Source organism: Neopelma chrysocephalum, unplaced genomic scaffold, assembly GCF_003984885.1.
Source record: "Neopelma chrysocephalum unplaced genomic scaffold, ASM398488v2 Primary Assembly neopelma1_44, whole genome shotgun sequence".
In the NCBI taxonomy this organism is placed as follows: domain Eukaryota; kingdom Metazoa; phylum Chordata; class Aves; order Passeriformes; family Pipridae; genus Neopelma; species Neopelma chrysocephalum.
In genome coordinates, this window is record NW_020897703.1 from 24,426,215 (window position 1) to 24,440,339 (window position 14,125).

At 38.4% G+C, this 14,125-nt stretch overlaps 1 protein-coding gene across 4 annotated transcripts in view; it reads right to left on the reverse strand.

The window, feature by feature from the left end:
- MYLK (myosin light chain kinase) overlaps window positions 1-14,125 on the reverse strand; it is a 206,665-nt gene that overhangs the window by 18,790 nt on the left and 173,750 nt on the right. For all 4 annotated transcript variants that reach the window (XM_027679009.1, XM_027679008.1, XM_027679011.1 and 1 more), the window contains 5 exons: window positions 12,321-12,623; window positions 8,663-8,698; window positions 8,471-8,564; window positions 7,285-7,488; window positions 2,278-2,495 (listed from right to left, as the gene is read on the reverse strand). In XM_027679009.1, coding sequence (XP_027534810.1) covers window positions 2,278-2,495; window positions 7,285-7,488; window positions 8,471-8,564; window positions 8,663-8,698; window positions 12,321-12,623 — 855 coding nt within the window. The remainder of the gene's footprint in view (window positions 1-2,277; window positions 2,496-7,284; window positions 7,489-8,470; window positions 8,565-8,662; window positions 8,699-12,320; window positions 12,624-14,125) is intronic.

The following is a 14,125-nucleotide window of genomic DNA, read 5'->3' on the forward strand; positions in this document are numbered from 1 at the left end:
GCTGAAGTGCAGAGTCAGCCATTGCTCCTTTCAGCAATCCCTTGGTTGAGCAGTTTCTGCTCAGTCAGAGTCAGGTCTGTAGTATGAGGGCTCCAATCCCACATCTATCAATGCCAAAGTGACTTTGACAACCAATTTCAAAATCACAAGGTCTGAAGGAGCACAAGTGCCCTCAGTGCACCACATAAGACAATTGACAAGAAGCAGGCATTAGTGAAAAGCATTTTTAGCAATTTTTGCAAGTAAATGAAACAGCAAAAGTTGTTTTCTGCTTTTGGAAATCATCTCAACCAAACTGTTACAATTGTCTTCCCTATTAACAGAGTGCTTTTGCTTTATGGGCATGAAATGGAAGGGCACTTTCTCTTCCTAGGGAAATGCCACACACAGTGGAGTTATCCAGAACAGCAGCTGATGAATAGCAAATACCTATAATGACATTTGGCAAGAATTAGCAACATACTGAGCCATACAGCATTGTAAAATCAAAGTCAGCATCAGTGCCCAAAGCTGTCATCCTTCTACATCACAGAAAGTTATCTGGAGTTTAGAGATTTGCTACACATGGTAGGACTGCGGCAGCTCACAAGCTGGTGTCAGCCAGGCAATGCACTGTGATGCCACAAGATTCCCAGAAAAATGGAAAAGCTGATGGATATGAACAGGCTGCTGAAAATAGGATCTTCTGTTTGCTAAATGTCAGTTTAACTGTGGCCTGAAGTTAAAAGTAGTTGAAGAAGTTTCTATAAAAAGGCCATTCTGTGTTTACATTGTATCTCTTGTTGATGAAATCCACTCCGTGCAGCAATAAATGTATAGTTTTCAGGCTGACAGCTGGAACATCATGGGCTGAAACCTTTCACACACCTCTGATAACCAAAACATCAGCACTGGAACTTAATTAACAGTTTATCTGTTTCCTCAACAAGAACAAAATCCAGTTTATGTTCCTAGAACACTATTGGCACCATTCTAGTGACTGAACATAAATAGCAGTGATTTCTTTTTTTAATAAATTAAATAAACATCTTATCTCTGAGTTAACAGTGTCCGTGTGACCAAGATTCATGTAATACACTTTTGGAGCTGAACATCATGTAAAATTCTGAAGAGTGGATTTATTTTTTGCCATTCATTTAACAAAGTATTTTTTGTTTGTTTTAATAAAATTATAATTTTGGGAATACAGTAGTCTGTTACTTAAGTGTCAAAAGAACTAGGATGAGCAGCATTTAGGCAGATTACAAAAACCAGGTGGTAGTAATTCCAAACTGTACTCTTCCAAAAACCATAGTTCTATTTTTAATGAGTATTAAAAATAATTTTGTTAAAAAAGGAAGACAAAAGATTGCAAGTAGGAATCTAGCTGTAGACTCCTTATATAGAGAGCAAGAATTCATATGAGTTGTCCCAATCAATTATTGTCAGTAGAGCCACAAATCTCAGCTCTCCCAGTAACAGGTTCATAAATTATTTTTGTTCTTTTAATTCTTGAAATTTTTTTTCTTTTGTGAAAATACAAGATTAAAAAAGATCAGTGTGTGCTGATCACTAACACTGGAAGCCCAACTGGAGGGCTGCTTTTAGAGCTGAACTAATACCGAACAATGTGAAGACAAGAACCCTTGAAGAACTTTGGCTTTCAAGTTGCAAAGCATGTTGGAATCTTAGACCAAATTGAATGATAGAAAGCTGCTAGAAACAGCTTGGGAAGAGGAGGAACTTGTCAAGTGGTACTTCCCCCTTTGTATTATTTTTAAGTAGTACTATTACACAACCCCATATAGAATTCCTCTGATATGTAATGTGTATGACAATATCCTGCTGTTTAAGTTAAATGATAAAACTAATGGGTAAATGCAAATCAACTATAATTATCCAGATCTGACAGACCTCTAGAAAATCACCTTAATTCCTGTGATTACAAAAAGTTCAAGGTTTTGTAGTATTCATGAAATATTTAGTTAGAAAGTTAGTGATTTATAGTTTCCTATAGCAAATGTAAGTATTTGTTAACATTACCACTCCTGTGTATTTTACCTGTAATCTACAGGGATACCCTACCTATAGGAACAGACACGTAGTTTGTATACAGTTCTCTGCACACTCCTCTTGAATATCTTCTTTTTCCCTTTTTTATTTTTTCCTAAACCCAGAACTATTTATAGAAAACATTGTTTACTCTTTATATATGAAAGAATATATTAGGTAGCATGAATTACTGTTTGTCCTGCCCCTTTCCCCCAGTCATATTGAAATAGGCAGAGAAGTCATTACCTAATCTTCTTGCAAGTCCGAAGTCAATGAGTTTGATGCTTGTACCAGTCTTGTTGACACACATAATATTTTCTGGCTTCAAATCCAAGTGGACAATACCCTGCTTATGAATGTACTGAACTCCTTCTGAAATCTGCTTCATATATTTAATGCACTCTCTCTCTGTCAGCTCAAAGTCTTCATCAATGATGCGTTCAAAGAGCTCTCCTCCAGAAACCCTAGGAGAGACAGAATAAAAAAGGACTTCTGTAACATTTTCATTTGGGGAGTGATCAAACTGTTTCTTTTACAGAAATACAGAGTTCAAGCTTGCAGTAGTCACTTCAGGATGCAATCTGTGTTTTGTAATGGCACTTTCCATAGGCACAAGGATAATATGGGAAGAATCACCTCTTGTGTGTGGTATAAATCAATAGATGTTTTCCACTCTGAATCTCTGTCCCAGGTGAGGGCTGTGAGACACCCATACTGTTATCCCAGGCAGTAGGGATTTACATCCTGCCTTTAGGATCCATCACCTCCAGCTGGCAGTAAAGTGTGTGCCATGTGACTGTCACCCTGCTGACGTGTTCATAACACCCCTCCAGACTCCAAGCGCATGTTTCTCGCTGCTTCCTTCCCTCCTATGATCCACCACTACACAAGTGCAGACAACATAATTTAGAAATAAAGAAAACTAAAGTACATGGAATGGGTCCCAGGAAAAGAGGACAAAACTTCTAGCAGATGAGCAAAAATTTGGGAAGAAGAGAGATTGAGAGCGACAAAGAAAGGCTGAAGAAGGAAGAATTCTGATGATATGGTTAATTGGAATGCAAAGCTCAAAGGGTAAATTACTGACCCAAGTGAGTTCAGAGGGAATTTCCTCCTTAGCTATGACAGGACAAGGATATAATCCACAACACTTTCAGTGCTGGTATTTTTAGCTGTGTCCTCATCACACCCCTTGTAGGACAATTCCATTTTTATGCTTATTAAAGATGTGAAATAATTGGTCTTTCAGGGTAGAATCTCCTGGATTGAACTGTTAGTGGAAGTAAAGTGGGACATTTTTAATCTAGATTTAAAAAAGCATAATTTAAGTTGTGGTTTGTTAGTTTTGGTGCGGTTTTTTTTGTGTTTGGTCTTTCTTTTGTTTTGTTTTGGTTTACATTCTGAGTAATCACTCAACTGGTTTATCTGCTTGCGTCCAAAGATGGGAAATACTTTTTTCTTAAGCTGAAGGGGAATGACCCATTGAGAAAGGATCAAACAGTGATGAGAGCTTTGCTTTTAGAAATCTGTTCTAAATTAATGACACCATAGTCTTTATATGGTTTAATATTTTGTAGCATTCATGCTTATTGCCAAATGTAATTGCACATTTCAGTTACAGAAAGAAAACACAAAACTGAAAACTGGCCTTGCAATGCTTGCAGGTTGCCAGATATACGATTATATCCCTCATGTACCAAACTGAAATTGAAACATCTGGAGTTCTGGATGCATTTGTTGCTTTGGCTATAAGATTTCAAAAAAATATGTAATTAGAAATGCTACTGCAGTTTCCTATGAGCATGAAAATAGTAAGAATAGTGTATGTTTGACAAACCGAGAGGTTGTGTTGTATTAGAGCACATTTGTAACATAAAGCAATAATATGGCCAGAGCTGTTGAATAAACATTCAAGGGATCTAGTATTTTGTTACTTCAGTAAGACATTAACCAGAATGGAGGTGTTTATGAAAACATCTGCAGGCAAAACGTTTATATCTGGAGCACTGTGCAATTCCAAATGATAGTCATCCTAATACTAAAATGTACCAGTTGTTTTTGTCTGTTTAACACAGATAATCATGACTTATTTTTACTGTAAATGTGCCATAATTTTCAGATCCTTAAAGGAAAAACTTTTCAGAAATCGTACCATTGTCTCGAGCGCCCCTTTTTAGCATATTTTTTGAAATTAACTACTGTTAATACATCTGCATGCTGGTTTTACCATGGGAGCTCTAGACACTCTGGTAGCAATGTTAGATTAAACTGCTATGCATTTATAGAATGAATAATGTTGCATTTATATCCCAAGCCAAATCCAGTTTAATTTTTGCCAGGTTAGGAAGCTGAATCAAACCAGTGCGGATCAGGTTCTATCTATACACAGAAGGAGAAGTTGGCTTTGTTCAAACAGCCACAACTAGCTCAGAATCCTCTTTTCAGTCTTCTCTAGATGAGGCCACAGAGGAAAATATTCATGTCTATAGAATCACAGAATACATATTTTAAAATTGTTTTATTATAAACTTTAGGTCGTGGAGGAACAGTGAGAAGAATCTCTTGTCCAGGCAAATTCTCAGCTGCATTTTAATAAATCTATCTCCAAACCTTAGTGACTTGTGCTGACTTAAATCACACCAAATGAATGGAGTTTAATGCTGAGATTTTTCTCCAATAATCTTAATTTGCAATACAATAATCTTTTTCTGATCTATGTCAAAATTAACTGACTATCTGAAGTATATAAAAACTTTAAGGCACTTATCCCCAGTGCTGAATGACATTTACAACATGATACTATTATTCACATTTAGTTTTTCCACTGAGATGCTTACTGTGAAACCAGTACATTCCTGTATTTGAAAAGGAAATGCCTGAGACTTGCCCCTGACTTCCAGCAAATGGTAGATGGAAAGGTTTTCAGGTAAGAACATCTTATTATAGTGTTTGATTTAAAATTAATAATGAAAAAAATCTGATTTTATTTTAAATATGAAATCAAAGCATATAGAATAGTGTAATGAAAAATATTAAAAGGAGAGAGGGTGAAGTCTAAAAGGTTCTAAGAAAGATATGGGAATAAAATTAAAATGAAAAATTTATAATAAATACCAGGAAGAAAATTCCAGAGCTGCTTCTTACCAATAGCTCCAATTCGAGTAGAGGGGGATCTGCTAAATTCCAGTCACTGCTAAAATCTGGTTTAAAATGAGACTAATAGCAGGTAAGCTGGATTTATTTGAAATCCATGCATTACCACAGTTCTGCTGCAGGGCTGGGACACACTGCTGCTGCCTGCTGCTTGATACTTGGAACTTTCGGTGGGGTGTCTCAAAAGCCAGAAAAGGTGGTCACCCCAAACTAAAATCACATCCTAATTAGACTGGTTAACAAAGCTACTTTAAATTTGATTGCACTTTTCTGTATTTTTGAAAAGTAAAACCCGCTTGCTGTCAGGGGGGAACTAATGGAGTGTAAAGCCATATGCTATTCCAGACTCTTTATACATCTCCCTATTTTCCATTAGGTTTGCCAGCTCCCAGTTCCAAGCTAAGTAGGGTTCCCTTCCCTTACCATCATCAGCTTGCTCAACTGCTCAATCTAAAAATAAAAACACCTTCTTGCACATAAGATCCAGGGTTGTAAAATCCAATTTTTGAAATATGCCAGTGCAGTAGTAGTTTGCACATAATCTAAGCAAGTGCCAAGCAAGCAAAATATACATATAGTCTCCTTTGCCTCAAACAATTTCTATCTTACTCAGAACTTGCAGCTAGCAAAAAAACTGCTTCTCCTTCTTGCATCAGACAGCACATGAAATAGGTGTGGCAGCAGAACAGCAACTGATGTAACTTTTTGGGAAAAACATCAGCACAGATCAGGATTTAATTTTCCTTTCAGCTGCTGCTGCCAAAAGTATGGGATTCAAACCAAGAAGGTGCATTATGGATGATGCAAACAGTGGTCATGTTGGTCATTATTGTTTGTGAAGCCTGACCATTACTTTCCATTTCAAACTGTGCAGATTCTTTTCTTATAATAAATTTTGTTGCAAGAACATGTTTTGAATCTTCTTTTTTTTTTTCTTTTTTTTTCCTTTTTTTTTTCCCCTGGAAGTAAATATCTACTATCTTTAAATACAAATGTACCCAAGTCACAGCCCTGTGAGATGCTTCACAGCACTGCTTCTGTGGTGCTTTTCTGCTGCTCCCCACAGTAGTGTGGCATGAGGAGCCCATGGTGAACAATTTCTGGGAGGTAAAAATAAGTGTTGCTGTCTTACTCAGCAAGAACAAGACAGTGGCATAGCCTGTCTTCAAATTCTGTGTTACTTAATTATATAGTTTTGGATGAAGTTACTTTCAAGTAAAGGAGAGATTCCCTTCTGCAACTGCTACACGTGGGCCATCATGGAGAATTTGTGTATTGACCTTGGGGGCAGATCAATTCATGTTTAATTAGTTTTTAGGGAAAGCAGCATAATCTTTCTGCATCTACTGATCTTGATTTAGAACATTCACTGCCTTTACCTGTGGAGATTTTTTTATACAGAACTTGTTATAAATAAATGTTTTGCAATCAAAGTATTTATGTGTTGCAGGAAAACCACACTGCGCTAATCCTTTAAGGTCTCTTAAAAATATAAAACCAGGATATTATGAAAACTGAAGTGTTCCTACTATCTCTTGAGCACTACAAATTTGTCATGATGAAGTTTTTATGGAAAGTCAACTATTTTATTAAAATGTGGCTTAGATTTTTGCATTCTGATCCACATCTTTCTCTCCTACTGTCTGTTGTGCACGAACATTCAATTCTCTGCAAGCAACATCTGATGTATTCTTCAATACAGGTTTAGAACTGCCTAAAGGAAAAAAGAATTCTCCTTAAACACATTTTTAGTTCTAAATGAAAGTCCAAAATGGAGCTTACTGTCTTTCTCTGCTCTCCCAAGCTGGCAATAAAAGAGTGAGCTGCAAACACGCACCACATGTACTTTAAAAAACAAGCAAACAAGACAATAAAACTGTAAAACTCTTCACAGATTTTTAAAAGATACAACACAGATTCACTTACACAGTTTAAACAAGTTGGATAAATACTTGGAAAAACTTGCAAGATGAGAAAGCCATCCAGTCCTGCAAATCCTGAAGTTTTTGACAGGTCTACGTCTGGGTAAGTTGCTACTTTTGTATACATAATTATTTTCAACATTATTAGCTTTGCCAGAGTGATCTGCTTTATACTTACATTTCCAAGACCATAACGATGTTGGCTTTTTCTTCAAAGGCATCTACACATTGGACAAGTTTTGGATGATGTAGACAGTTCATGATGCTGATTTCATCCCTGATGTTCTCTTTTTCCTTAGCAGAATAGGCTTTGAAAAATTTTCCTGCCCAAACTTTTCCAGTCTTCTTTTCAACAAGCCTAAAGACTTGTCCAAATTTTCCCCTGAAAATATATAACTATTTCCATAAAATGTTTTTGCAATGTATGGGGCACCACGAATAGCAACATTTTACTAAATATTACAGCACAACCAGTCCATTCTGAAACAAAAGTGTCTTACTATCAATTATTGTTCTGTAATGATTTTGTGCAGAGTAATCTGCAAGAACTCCTGAATGAATACCACATTTAGAGATACTCTGCCATTCCAATGAGCAAGTTTTATATGAGTGTTCAAAAACTGGACTCCTACCAGGCTTTAACTCATGTGACTGAAGTCCTTCTGCACAGTTTTCTATAGGTTGTACACCTCTTGAAGGGGCAGCAGATGAGACATGTCAGGCATAGGACATAGGTGAAATTAGAATCTAAAATGCTCAGCACTGTTATTTCACATTGCTGTATATGTACAATTCTACCTCTATGTTACACTTATCAAGATTTATTAATGACAGCACACTGGCCTTCAGCACAAATCACTGAAAGATTATCATGGCATGCAGTTCACACAGCCACGAGTCGGAGCCCTGAGAAACACAGCCAGGCTAATCACTGACCTTCTCTTAGCAATACTATTAATGCTCTTTGGGATTATGACCCCTGTCAACAGAGATTCCAGCCTGTGGGCAGGATAATCTTATTACTGCTAATGGATATAATGGAAATGCAAGTACACAATGTGTATCTTTTTTTTCAGATAGCTTTTAGAACACTGAAAAACAAATGAATCCTCTAGCTTTATTCATTTGTGGGCTCTGGTTTCCTTGCCACAAATACATGTAAGTGCCTATTTAAAATTATCAGTTAATAAGAGTAAATGACCTTTACGGAGTGGAAGCCAACATACGTTAAAATCTATTTAGCAGGAGCCCAGCTGGAATGTTGAAAGTGCAAGACACCGTCAAAGAACGAATGCATGTGATCTTTATAATTGACTGGTAGCCATGAAAACTCTGTGTCTTCAAAAGCACAATACAGTACTTACGATCCCAGCCTCTCTTCAATGTTATAGACATCTGACACCTTTTGTTCAGTGTTGATTGTAACCGTCCGATATTCCACCTCTGTTTCTTTCCCCTCTGCAAACAGGTATCAAGGACCATGATTAAAACCTCAAGAAAACGTGAATGAAAAGCACAGACTTGCACTTGTCCTGTTTAAAATATGCACTTCTTACCATCGTCAGATAGCTCCGCTTCATCCTCTTTAGGTTCTGTGATGAAAATAAAAAGACATGAATAACATTTTATATAGGATATGGTAGTTACATAAGGCAATCAAATTATTCACAGTGACATGGACAACTGATAGATCCTATGGCAAAGCAGCAAAAAAGCAGTCAGCAAGTTTGTGCATTAACTTTATAGTTAAAATCTCTTCCCCACTTCTACATGAGTATTGACTACACAATCACAGTCTAGTCACCATTTCTGAATACATCAAGTTCATGTGGTTTGCAGTACTTGTCTATCACACCTGCCTAGTAGAAACATCAGCATAGTCCATCAGTTCAAAGTGACCTAAGAAATTACCTCTAGGAATGCCTTAGGGAAATAGAAAATAAATTAAAAATATTAAAATCAATAACACTTCTGGTTCAATGACAAATCTTTTTCTAGCTTTGATATGTCTTTTTTGGATTGCAAAGCCAAATGTTAAGCAAGTTTGTTCATGAAAAGATTTCTTGCAAAGCATCCAGACAAATTTTTCAGACTCAAGAATCAATAAAATTTGGACAGCATGTTTCTCTGAGCATGGCTGAATTTTGTAATCATTGAGGTTCAAATGGAGCCTCAGTTCTGCAGTCACAGACAGGCAAGATGTTGGCAAGCCCAGTGACCTAAGTCGGAATAACAGTTGACCTGAGTGTCCTGATTTTCATTTTTAATTTTCATATACATGAACTGCCAGTAGGACTGTTTTGTGTATTGCTGCCTATGTTACCTGCAGGTATGAAGGGAAAGGGGGTATGGCTGGGATGTTGTTCTGTATTACTTAGATGGCTTGGGCTTGCTCCTAAGACCTGTGGCTATGACCAGTAATTTGAGAAACTGCAAAGGCAGTTGCACAGTGACCTGTTCAATTCTCCCTGTAGCTGCTGAAGCTGCACTTTGCCATCGGGGTGTGCAAGCCTAACCAAGGGATTTATCCCCGCTGTGTCAACAGATTTATGTTATGAAACATTGATTTAGTACTCTGGGTGCTGTTAGGTGCTTGAGAGTACAGAGTTATACAGCAGATGAGAAGAAAGCAACAGAAATAAAGGGTGCAGGGTGAGCAGAGAGCTGCTCTGGTGTATCACCCTTTTACATCCAGCACATAATGCTGCATCTGTGTGCTGGTAGCAGAGCCAGTCAAGCAGATACAGTCTGTTGCTAAAGCCTTTCTCTCTTTGGGGTTGTGACCCTTGTATGTTCCAGCACAGACGAGCTGGTTTGCAGAGATCTACCAGAGGAGCAGAGAGGGAAGCGAGCCTTCCCCACCCGGGGTAGCTGTCCTCAGATCTTCCTCAGCTACAAACCACCCTTGCATAGAGCACATCGCATTTTCCTCCCCTTTTAAGGGCTGCATAAGGGAGCTCATCCCAGCCACGCTGCCAGTAGTTAATGTTTGCCAAATACTGATTAGGCAAGTCAGTTCCCTGTTCTGCAGTGACTTGGTATTGAAGCCATGAACTAGAAACATTTTGGTCCACCAGTGGAAGCCTAAATTATACAAGTGGAACATATCTGAGCTTGGTAAGTGCTGAGTAGCTGTGCTAAAACCTTTCTCAGAAGTGAGTCAAGAGTACCAAATTTTCCTCAAACATGGCAATGTGCACTTTAATCTGTTGTGACTTACAGCCTTATCTTAGTAGCGGTTTTCTTTAAATGCACAGTGAAAATTTAGCCATGCCTTTCTTCGCTACGATTATATTGAGATTGCTAATATGCTCTGGCCAACTCAGTATGAAAATCAGTAATCAAACTTCCTGGCAGCCACAGAAAATCCCTGGTTACTCAGCTAAGTGTTTTCATAGATGGCAGCTCAAAGTCCTGACTTTGACAGGTGCTGAACACATGCATTTTCCACTGCCTTTAATTAAAACACCAGTTATATTCACACATTTGAAAAATCGCTCTTTAGATGACTTGCTCTTTTTCCACACTAGCTGCAGTATCAAGAATTGAAATCAAGAAGCCATGGGATTGGGAGCACGATGACAACCCGCCCTCCTGCAAACAGAACACATTATCTTTTCACTCAAAACAACTTTTTGTTGCTTTTTTTCTGTATGTATCACAATGATTCATACACTTTCTAACATTTTTTTACTAAATCTATATAAGAAAACTCTCAGTCTTAAAAACAAAAATAGCTTGTTTGCTTTGGTCCAGTGCAGATAGTGCTTGCTCTAGGAAAAACAAATATAGAGAAGAGTCAGGTCCCCAACTCTAGAAGGTGTTTGTCCAGCAACTAAAGAAAGAGGGCATTCAAACACAGGGAATTTTTTTATGAAGAGCCCGTACCATCTATTCAATTTTATTGCTACTCTTCATGTTATTTTTCCTCCCTTTGAAGAGAAGGTGCATTTTCATTTAGAGTGGGTTTTAAACCTTACAAATAGCAGGAAGTAAATTCTCAGAATGCATCCAATTTATCTCTTGAGGAGAAATATGATTTACTTTTGTTTAGAAATGTCTGTTGAGAGGCTCACACAGCTGTGTGATGCTGCATCACTTTGCTATCATTTTGTCTTGCTTTGGCACTGAAAGATAACTTCACAAGGGCAATGTAGAACACTTAAATCTCCAAAGCCCTACATATATAAGTAAGGAGGGAGAGATACAACATACAGTCCACTCCTCAAAGGCAGGAAAAATGACAAAATACATTATGCCTGGTCCGGGATTTTTGCTGAGATGACTATCAAAGTTGTCTAGTAGGTAGATGTGGGTGTGCACAAAAATACACAAAATCAGTCTCTGGTTTTGAAAATAATGCTGATATTTGTGTGTTTCAAATTTTACTACCAGTTTCTGAATAATTTTGGCAGTGATCCAACTCTGCCTATTAGTCCTTTGAGAAGATCTTAAGCAAAAATTAAGAAGTAAAAGATACTGAAAAATATTTTTCAAAGTACATACAACTGTAATCAAAAACCTTAAAAATATTTTTAGCATCCATAAAGCTGCAAAACCAACATGCTATCTCGGATAGCCTTGAATTCACAAGATGGGTGTACTAGGGGCAACAGGACTGAGATGCTTTATCATGCTGGGATTGAAAGCATGGGAACTACAACTAGGTATGAGATGCCAGTTCAGTTTCTGCTTCATATTCTGTGCTTGGCTAGCAGCAAGCACGCTTACTTTTTCCAAAAGCTAATTTGGGATAGTGTTTATGGCTTGTTTTTCCATGGCGTGTCCAGTATAAACTATAACGAATCCATCAGTGTATTTCAGGTGATCCACCAAACATCATTTTCCAACTGGGCATGGACTGAATGTGTAACATGCGTGAAAAGTTTTGTCTCCCATTACCTGTGCACTGCACTGCAGAAGTCTGTCAGCCAGCACTCATATGGCAAGCCAGAAGGAGAATTATTGGTTGTTTTCACCAGGCAGGGATTTGGGATCCCTGAAGCCAAGTTTCCACACCGCAGGCACGCAAATCTTATGTTCTCAGACACCCACACGGAGTCTGGGAACGGCCTTCAGCACACACAGAGCCAGCACAAGCACTGACCACACAGTGGCACGTGCGAAGGAGCGTGTGCAGCTGCCTGGCCTCACTAAGGAACTGTTAAGATAGAGTTTCATTGAATTTAGATATTTTTTCTCCTAAGAACTAACCTTCTTGTTTCTCTCCAACCTTTACCAGCTCAGATTCTTGGCTGGGCTCGCTGATGCCGTACACGTTGGCAGCCCGCACACGGAATTTGTACTCCCGGTCAGCCTGCAGGTCCTGCACGTTGAAAGAGGTGCTGCGGCAGGTGGTGAGGTCTGTCCATTTGTTGTCCACTGAGTTCCAGATCTCCACGGTGTAGGACTGCACTGCACTTCCACCATCATAGGAGGAGCCATACCAAGAGAGAGTGAGGGAGGAACTCCGTATGTCTGATGCACAAGGTGTTCCGGCAGGTGGGTCTGGCTTATCTGCAGAAACATAAGCAAAGCACCTTGGATGAAACTGTGAGGATGAGAGACGGAACTTCCATTAGGCTATAACTGGCCCTAGCTAACAGCCCTTTTCTTTCCATTCCTTTGCTCTTCTTCAGATGTTTGTACTGCAGGAAGAAGGAGCAACTGGACCGCAGACAGATGTACATGAATTACTCAACAGGGATGCCAATCCCACATTGGCTTCAACGTGGGTTGTTCGGTTCCGTGGGCATCTGGCTAAGCCATGCTGAAGCTAATGCCCTTCACAGGCATCATTGCAGAAAGTGGAGACTAAAACCAGTCAGCTATGCCTGCAATCTCCCACAACAGTGCAAACCACTCCTTGGTGACCTTCCTTAGAGGAATATCCTTGTAACAGTCCCATCACTGTGATGCTCTTTTTTCAGTTCCTTTCATCTGCTTCCACACTTCAGGGCTATTGATAACCTTTCGCAGCCTCATAATGTGCCTCTCATCCAAGCATACCTGGGTAGCAGACATACTAAAACCAGTTTGTTGGCATGAAAACAAGACCTTGAAGGGTGACAACTTTGTCTGCTAACAATTTAGTGAACAACTACACCTATCTGCAGTTTTCGGAAGCCGACTGCACTTTTTGGTAAGAAGGAATTCAATTTAGAGTACATCATTTAAATATTGAGAATTTTTTATGCTCATATATGTTTTGGAAATTGTTGAGGAAGTGGAAGGTAAAAACTTCTGGTTTTCCTCAGTTAGAGGCTTGCTCCTGCAGTTCTTATTTGCATTACGAGATCCAATATTACCAGAACCTGGAGTGCAGATGAGCAGCCAACTATGAAAACACCCGATAAAACATAAAAACCTTGCAGTTATACAACTTTTTCAAAGTTAAGTTTAATGATTAGTTATCAAAATTAATGTTCTTCTAAGACAGAAAAATGATGATTTTTTAAAAAAATTACTGATTTAGAGAATAATTGTGGGACTTAAGCACTTCAAAAGACTTTAAAGGGAACAAATATCTTCCTTGGAAATAATCCTCTCAGAAATAATCTAGCAAAACCTACAAAATAATGATGATGTTGATCTGGATGAACTAGTGGCCAAAGGTTGAATGAGAAATCAAAGGATGGGATAAATGAGAAAAGATGAAAAGAGAAAGCCAGAAAGTGTGAGATCCTACAAACAGTGGTTACACTGGACATGGACTGATAAAAATCATGTCCCATTTTGCTCATTAAAACTGCTAAAAGACATTATCACTTTCTCCTTAGGAAAGGCAGAACTGACAAAGCAGCCAAAAATACAGCCGCTTTCTCAGCAATAAAAACATCCAAATGCTGGAGAAAACAGTTGTGGACTTTGATCAAAGCCTTACTGTGGCAGACTATATCTGTTATCCCTCCATACTCAAATTATTATCCCTAGGAAAATCGCTGAACAGACAGAAATAGCCACAGTTTCTCACAAACATGTCTTTAGTTCTTGGACAGAGAAATCTCTCCTCTGACTGC